We start from the raw sequence: 9,182 nt of genomic DNA on the forward strand, positions 1-9,182 counted from the left end.
AGTTTCCTTTATCATTTCTAGAAGTCTTATTTACTAACATGTAATAACATATAACATGCATTGGGCAATTACTATGAGTCAAGCATTGCTCTAAGTACATATGTATTAATTCATTATCTATGCAAAAACTTTATCAAGGAGACACTATTGTTATCCACATTTTCCACATGAAGAAATTGAGGCACAGTGTAGCGTCCAAGATCCCATAGCTAGTAAGCAGCAGAGCTGAGATTCAAACCCAGGCATCCCGGCCGCACAGTCTGTCTACATTTTCATCACTGCATGGAGCCTAATTTTAACCTTCAAAGCTATGAACACTCCACAATGTAGTATCAGTCATCTTTTTGTTACAGAACCAAGAACTAGACAAATTATTGGAAAGTTATATATTGACTATAATTACAGATAACATCCCATAGATTCTAGGCTATACTCCCCCTATTACATATCCAAATATATTATCTTATCACCTTTCCCAAGTGGGAAAGGAGAAAGGAAGTAAAGAAAGCTGATGGTCTTGGGTAGCAGTTGTACGGGAGAAAGGGAAAAGAGAGACATACACATGAAGTCTAAGAGAGAATTCTATGATGTCTGAGTGCCTGAGATAGCTCATCGAAGCAAAGCCACAGGCATATACAGCACATGCTGGAACTAAGGTATAAAGCCCAGAAGAGTCAGATAATCAGGTGAATGATAGCAGGTGATTTAGGCATATCCTGGAGACAGGCATTGCTGTGAAAATCTTACATGCTTTTGGAGTATTTGTACAGATAGGACCAGTCCAATTAAAGGAGTCAGAATAAGAGAATTACGTATGGGCAATGCAATTGTATGACTGTCAAAGCTGATACACACTATGGAAGTCTGGGAGTATGTATGAAGGTAAATAATAAAAGTATATTGGTAGTAAGTTAAGAGAGACAAAAAATAAAGGATAAACAATGCAATTCGAACCATAAAATTCCAAAGGGCCAATGATAAAATATATTAAGTAGATAAACTTTATAATAAAATTAATATCCATTATATATAATGTGAAAAATGAAAAAGTAAACACCTTGACTCTTACTAGCAGACATATTTTTATTTTGCTAGATAGCTCTTCAATTTAATTCAACAAAGTTTTTGATCTTCTAGTACATGAGATTGAGGACAATATTGATTACAAAGGACTCAAATATTAAACTGCAACCCCACAAGGTACTCACAATCCTCTGTTTTACTAAGACAAGAAAACTATAGCACCATAAAGAACATTAAGAGGGAACCAGACAGAACAAGAAAATATTTAGTGGGAGGAGGTGGTATCTGAGATATGCCTACAATCTCTCCAGTTTAAAGAACAGGCAATAGAAGACAAGAAGTGGTGGTGGACAGAACTAGGCTGACAACCATGGGTGTAAATGAGGTAAGAAACACCATAGGCCTTGGCCACTACTATGGTCAAATTTGTCAAAGATGACACTAAAATTTTAGGAAACATCTTCCTTAATAAAGTCTCTTACTTCCTAAATTGGCACTAGGAGCCTCTTGAGAGAAAGGGCCTCACGCTGTTCCCGAGAACCACCTGACCTCAGCATCCTTCATCATCATCACCACTCAGACTTCAGGAGAGGGGCTGCCAGCCCTGGACACTCTGACTAAAACTAATCAATAACCCTCCTTTCAATCATATCATCACCTAAGGGGTGTTTTGGGTTCTCCATTTTTACTTCCGCAGTACAGCCAAGATAGAGCTAACACATTTAGAAAGACTAGGGAGTTAATAAAAAGGAAATAGCCTTCAAAGATATAATGAATCAGAAATAAGATATGGTCTAGTCCTTTTCAGCCCATGTGGCACAGCGGAATTCAGGCCCTCATACCCTTCATGCCTTCTTCCCACATGGTCGACGCCATTTTCAAGGACTGTCACCCAGGCACCCCACCTAGCAGGCTCCTCAGAGTCAGACCATGACTTTGTGAACAAACAAGCACCGTCAGGTGCTCTCTCCCACAACCCACGTTCAGAATCTCGACACATTGCTTTTTATCTAACTGATTGACAGGAGATGGGCCCTTGCTCTTTACCCTGTAATTCCCAACGATGCAAACACAACCATGTCAACAAATAGCAAATACATCCCACAGACATATACCAAATGCATACACACATCTATAGAAAGGACACATTCACAAAATAGGAGAGTTTCCTAAAGAAGCTGACTAATGAAGTTTGAAAATAAAAGAAAGAAAAAAGTAGCAGAAGGGAAATAAGTTCAATTTGGGAAATGTTAGATTTGAGGTACCAAAAAAACATCCAGGTAGAGATACGTACCGAGTAGAGAAATGTTAATCTGGAGTTTATAGGGGAGGTTGACCTGGAGATGCAAAAAACAAAAAAGGTGAAGTTCTGAGAATATATAAGAAGAAAGTACAGAAAAGAGAGAAATGAGAGGATGACAGAACCCTTGAAATGTCTCTACCACCTGAGTGGGGTGGCGCAAGAGGAAAGGGGCATTTGGCAAGACAGAGCCAGTGTACAAAAGGCAGGGAAGAACTGCCCTTAAGAAAGAGAAAGTGAGCCGCAGTCCAAAACGCTTTAGGAAAAATGATTAAGGCTATGACAAAGAAAGATCCACTAGATTTGAAATAAAAGAACAAAGCTGCCTTTGGAAAGGCAGAATTTAGTATAATGACAGGGGAAGGTCAGAATGAGGCTAAAGAGTGAACAGCAAGGGGAGGCAGAGCACCTGTTATCCCCTCATGAGGACTGACAGTGGAAGGAAGGAGAGAGAGAACAGGGACCTCGTCCACTGTGCTCGCTGCTGCGTCTCCAGCACCATGACCAGTTCCTGGCATGTAATAGACACTCATTAAATATTTGTCCATTGAATGTTATTTATTCGATGAATGCTGTCATTTGCTAAAATAAGTGAATTGGTGAATGAATAAATACAGCGCTGATATTTGAGGGATATGAGAGAATAAGCTTGTGATGGAATATCTGTGATTCAGGTAAGAATGCTGGTGTTATACTAAGATCTGGTACTAATCTCGGAAGTTAAGCAGGGTCAGGCCTGGTTAGTACTTGGATAGGAGACCACCTAGGAAGACCAGGTGCTGTAGGTCTAAAAATAAGGGATTGTAAACTGACAAAGTCTTTGCAATCTGTGAGATCAATCAAAGGTTGCCTCATCTTAAAAAAAAAAAAAAAAAAAAAAGATCTGGAACTGAACATGCCAAATCTCATCTGATTTTGGCTGCTAAGCAGGGTCAGGCCTGATGAGTACTTGGATGGGAGACCACCTTGGAATACCAGGTGCTGTCGGCATTAAAAATAAATAAATAAAGACTAGACAACAGTAATTAAAAAAAAAAAAGATCTGGTTACAAGATAAAAGCTATAAATACAGTTCACATCATTGAACTTAGTGCGGGTAGAGAATGAAGGTCCTGCCTAGAGGTTGAAGTTAGTCCCTCTGACAGTAATCTGAGGAAAGAGGGAATATTTAAAGACAAATAATAGAACTTGGCAGGGGGAGGGAGAACCTGTCTGCAGAGCAGAAATCCCTCTCTGCCTTGGCCATAAAAGCACCAAGAGATGCTGACAGGAGCTCTTGAGGGGTGAGCTGTTAAGAAGGACTCCCTCCACACATGGGAGAGGGTCAGTGGGGAGCGAGGAATTAAGGAAGTCAATCCAGTTCCCACACGATTGTGAAAGCCCTTTGGGGCTGGACGTCGCCTGTCTCAGGCTCTTACTGGTTCTTGTATTGTGTATTAAATCCCTTTGTTCTGCCCACATGTAGAGTCTCTGGAAAGTTCCAGTCTGGGTTTGGAACTGGGGTAAGGGTTCAGCCAGCCCTGGAGGATGCGAGGATATCCAGCACTGTGGGGGCATCAGGAGCAGAAATAAGAGCAGATACGTGATGGGAAGAAACCACCAAGATGCCTTGAAGGTTCAAGGGTGTGTTTTATTAGATGACATGGTAGTCCCTTACAGGGAATCTAGGACCGAATTTTCTTTTCCTGTTATCTCTCATTTTGTTTTTGTTTGATTCTGACAGAGTAGTAGAGCCGATATGAGGTCTCTAGGGAGAAAACTGGTAGAGAGCAACAGAAAGAAGGTACAGTTTTAAGAATTAATTTAATGTGATCAAACAAAGCTCTGGAGGGATGCAGTGGCCATGAGATCCAAAGGTGAGCTAGAGAGGTTCGTTTTTACAAAGTGGTACAAAAAAAGATGGAGAGTAAAAAAGACAGAAAGCTGTTCATTGCAGCATTATTTACAATAGCTGAGATACAGAAGCAACATAGGTGTCTATCAACAGATGAAGAAAAAAAGATGTGGTATATACATAGAATGGAATATTATGCAGCAATAAAAATAGAATGTGACAGCATGAGTGGACATAGAGGGTATTATGCTAAGTGAAATAAATCAGAAAGAGAAAGACAAATACTGTACGATTCAACTTATACGTAGAATCTAAAACAAACAAAACAAAAACAGATTCACAGAAACAGAGACCAAAGGGATGGCTGCCAGGAGGAGGAGGATGGAAGGATGGGAGCAGACGGTGAAGGGGAATATAGTCAATAATATTGTGATGAATTTGCACAGTAAAATGATTACTAGAGCTAGTGAGGTGATCACATTGTAAGGTATAAAAATGTCAAATTATATTAAACACCTGAAACTAATATATAACCTACATAATATTGTACACCAGCTATACTTAAATTTAAAAAAGCATGTGGAAGATACACCAGTGAGGCTTACTGGAAGTTAGGGGATAGTCAGCTAGAGGACTTATGAAAAACAGAAGATTGGGGCAGCTGCTGTGAAGAGGCCACCAGAGAGCCCAGTGGAAAAGAGGGTTTCTGAAATCTTCAGGGGCTAGATCACTTGAATTTCCAGAAATTCTAATCAGTGCAACTTAATAATATCTGCAGCAATACTTGGCAATCCGGAAAGGTTTATTGCAGTTGGAGATGCAGTCACACACTTGAGCCAAGGTCAGTTCACCATAACGGATCCACCACATACCGAGTCGTAACAATGGGTAGACTCACACCTCGTGGCCAAATCATCTCACAATGTTAGAAGGGTTCTAAAGACAGCTTCTAATCAAAGGAATCACAATTAATCCACCTTAATCCACCCTGCTTATTTTCCTTTAAATGGAGCCAAGTTGTACTGTTTCATATCAAGAGGCTTAAGGTCTTCCAGATGGAAGAAATCGAGTCCAACTCCTCACCTATTATGACTTTATTTTTAGAAATCCGCGGCAGAAACCATGAGCACACCCTGGCATCCATGTGCTCCTCTCCATTCGCGGTTTCCTTTGCAGTGTGCCTGAGGCCACGTGGCTGAGCTCTGACCAACGGGACGTTGGTGGACCTGCTCTAAGTCACTCCCAGACCTGGTCCCACCTTGGATGGAAGAGGACCCGCCAACCTGCATCACATTAGACTCTGCTTGAGAGGTAAATAATCTTCCATTATGTTACTCGCTGACAATTGGGGATTTGTCCCTTTCAGCAGCAAGCATTCATTGATTTTCAAGCCTTCTTTTAATAACCTAGCAACTCAGAGTCACCAATCGTGCTAGACTAAAGGATGGAGACTATTATTGCCCACAGATCCAAAAGATTAAAAGATATACATATAAGCACTCATAAAGCTCATATTTATAATATAGGAGCATCTTACTTATCTAAAGGTTGTAATCTGAGATATAACTTATATAAAGGCCAAAGCCTCCCCCAGCCTGAGAGCAAAATGAAGCTTTAGAGCTTCACTCACTAGTTAGCCTCTCAGGTTCTATTTATTACTCAAGTTTTCTTGGAGTGAATAAACCATTCTTGGAAATCTGGTTTGTTATTTCACATCAGACAAGAAATAGGAAATTGGAATCAGTAAGGAGTGGTGCCAGAGGATGCGCGCCACAGCCTCCTGAGAGCGAAAAAGAGATCGGAATTCTAAAAGGCAACGCTCCCAAAAGCAGAGTAGAGAGCCTGCATCTTACAATGGATGAATGAGCCCCACTACTCCTCAGAGTCCTGAACACACCACTGGGGGAGCAGGGCCCACAACTGATAAAAATGACTCGATGTCCTCAATTAGCCTTCGTAAGCTTCAAAAGTAGGACCGTGTATAAGAAGTCTCTGGTTACTCAATGGTTATTCAAAACAGATTCAGTATTTAAAGGAATACACTTGTTTGTTTGAAAAAACTAATTCTCCTTCCCTGGACAGACTCACAACAGTGCCATCCTTCCCCAGGCCTCCTTTCATTCACTGCCTGGCTCACTCACCTGCAGAAAGCAGTGTCCAACGGGGGCATGCTCCGCAAGGGTGGCGTTGTACACCTGCCTCTGGAAGATGGGCTCGTTGTCATTCATGTCGTCTACGGTGATGCTCACCAGGCAGGTGGCAGACAGCGGGGGCTCTCCTTGGTCTCGGGCCACCACTTTCAGTTCTACCATCTCCTGGACCTCTCGGTCCAGCCTCCGGGTGGTGCTGATCAGACCCCTTTCGGGATCAATAGTGAAGGACGGTCCGCACTCCGCCGCGGGCCGCGGAGCCTCTAGGCTGCAGCGATCAGGGAGGTGGACCAGCTTGTACCGCAGTCGGGCGTGCCCGGTGCCAGCCTCGTCTGCATCGGAGGCGCTGACCCACAGGACCGCGGTGCCGGGGGCGGCGGCCTCGGACACTGAGGCCTGGTAACGCTCCTGGCTAAAGAGAGGCGGCTGGTCGTTGAGGTCAGCGATCCGGAGCAGCAGGGTTTCCTCTGTGCTCAGCGGCGGGGACCCCGCATCCGTGGCCACCAGGCGCAAATCATACAGGTCGCGGCTCTCCCTGTCCAAGGGCCCCTCGACGCAGAGGAAAAATACCCCTGGGGAACCGCCAGGCCGCAGTGCGAAGGCTCCCTCGGCTCCCTCCAAGGACAGCGAAATGGCCCTGCCTTGGAGGCCCAAACCAAGCTCCCCGACTGCTTCCTCTCCCTTCTCCAGGTCACCGTCAGCGTCGGACACCGAGACTCGAGCCACGTAGTCGCCGGGTCGGGCGCCCTCGGAGACGCACGCGGCACCCCCCTCGGTTAGGAAGAGCAGGTGAATGGCAGGCCGGTTGTCATTCACGTCCAGCACAGCGATGGACACGCGCACGGTGGCGACCTCGGGCTCGGCACCTCCGTCGCGGGCCTCGACCACCAGCTGGTGCCAGGCCTGCACCTCGCGGTCCAGCGGCCTCTGCACCCGCACCACTCCGCTCAGCTCCTCCACGGCGAAGGAGGCCGCGTCGCCCAGTGCCTCGCTGCCCCGACCTGCCCCGGGAGTCTGCCGGGCGCGGATGCGGTAGCGCACGTGGCCGTTAGGCCCTAGGTCAGGGTCGGCGGCGCGCACGCGACAGACCTCCGTGCCCGGCGGAGCATCCTCGCGCACAGCAGCGCGGTACTCGCCCTGCTCGAATACCGGCGGGTTGTCATTCTCATCTAGCACCCGCAGCTCCACACGCAGGTGGCCTGTGCGCCTCGGGCGGCCGCCGTCCCAAGCCTCAATCTGCAGTTCGTGTGCCGCCGCTGCCTCTCGGTCCAAGCGCCGCAGCAGCACCAGGTCTAGGGGCTCCAGGGGTGATGAGGACAGCAGCGACGGTGACCCTGGTGCCCCTGGGGTCCCATAGTGCAACTGGAAGAAGGGTCCTGCGGGGTCCTCGGGAAGGTCAGACGTTTGCACCAGGGTGTAGCCCTGCGTGCTAAACAACCCGGCGTCGGGGTCATGGGCACCCGGCAGGCGGAACGCCGTACCTGGAGGGCTGAGCTCGGAGACTTCAAGTTGCAGAGAGTCGCGGGGAAAGCGGGGCGAGTGGTCGTTGACGTCGTTGACGCGGATTTCCACCTGCACCACCGCGCCCAGCAGCGTGGCGGCCACGAAGCTGTAATGGTCCCGCAGCTCGCGGTCCAGACGCCGCGCCGTGCGGATGATGCCGGTGTCCGGGTGCACGTGGAAGTCATCCAACAGCGGGGAGTCACCCGAATCCTCGGACAGAAAGAAGCCGCCCCCCTCCTGTTGCTGCGCAGCCGGCAGCCCAGCGCGGATGTCGCCGACTAGAGTGTCCGGAGGAAGTCCCTCGTCCACGGAAAGGGAGAGGTTGAACACCTGGGCAGATGTGCCCGAGGCCACCCACAGCCACACGTGCATAAAGAGCCGGAGCAGGAAGTGCTGCGCCCTGGCGCCGCCGCCACCGCCCAGCCGCCCGCAGGTTGACCCTCTCCTCCCGGGTGGCAGGAGACGCTGCCCGGAGGGATCGCCCGGCTGCTGAAGCCCTTCGCCCATCTTCCGCGCAGAAGGGCTCACTGCTATGCCAGCTCCTTGAGTAGGCTCCGCAGTAACTGCCAGCTTGGGGCGGGATGGCAGAAAAATCCAGGAGCCTCTTCAGTGTCTCACCCAAAGAAAAAAAAGACTTTGTTTGGCAAACAAACCCACAGACCCAGGAGTTCTCGAGGTTACATCTGCAACTGGTGAAAAGGTCCTCCGCCTGCAGCTCACGCAGACCGGGACGCTCTGGCTGCCTCTGCCTCTGCGACCGCCTCTCCGGCCCCCGGATTTCTTTAAACGAATCTCATCTCTTTTTCTCTCTCCTTTTATTCCTTTTACATCTGTTCCTTGTTCTGCTCAGCTGATTGTTTTCCCCTGGTAAAATCAGGTGCATTATTTCTTTTGCCAAAAAGCATGAAATTATTTAAAGTGCGCACACACACAAGGAGAGGATGGGGGTCGGGCTAGGGAAGGGGGTGGAGTAAGGGCGGAGAGGCCGAGAGTGAGGGCACCAGGCCGGAGCGAGGGAGCGGGGGAAGGAGACAGAGAGCGAGCGGAGGCTCTGGCTGCGGCAACGTCGGCTGCTGGGGGCGACAGCTCCCCACAGCATCTCGGGGCACGCAAGACGCGCGGCTCCCGCTGCGACCCAGCCCCCATCCCCGTCCCCGCCCCCTCCCCTCCGGTCTCCTCCCTGCCGTGTGACGCGGCCCACGCGAAGGCAAGTTATAACCTGCGAGTCGCCACTCTGCAGCAGGGCGCGTTTGCAGCTGGGCCAGGGACTGAGGAGAGGGATGCCAAAGAGAAAGGACCCGGAGATGTGGGCCGTGAAGTGGGTGTGGGATGCGCAGGCGGGGGCGTCTGCCCTGGCTTTGCGTACACGGTG

At 48.5% G+C, this 9,182-nt stretch overlaps 1 protein-coding gene across 1 annotated transcript in view; it reads right to left on the reverse strand.

The window, feature by feature from the left end:
* The window catches only part of DCHS2 (dachsous cadherin-related 2), a gene marked incomplete at its 5' end in the record, with an annotated part of 172,806 nt that extends 164,390 nt beyond the window's left edge, over positions 1–8,416 (reverse strand). Inside the window, one exon of the mRNA XM_016144623.2 lies at positions 6,299–8,416. Coding sequence (XP_016000109.2) covers positions 6,299–8,416 — 2,118 coding nt within the window. The remainder of the gene's footprint in view (positions 1–6,298) is intronic.
* Between the last annotated feature and the right edge of the window lie 766 nt (positions 8,417–9,182).

This window comes from Rousettus aegyptiacus, unplaced genomic scaffold, assembly GCF_014176215.1.
Source record: "Rousettus aegyptiacus isolate mRouAeg1 unplaced genomic scaffold, mRouAeg1.p scaffold_m13_p_16, whole genome shotgun sequence".
Taxonomy (NCBI): Eukaryota; Metazoa; Chordata; class Mammalia; order Chiroptera; family Pteropodidae; genus Rousettus; species Rousettus aegyptiacus.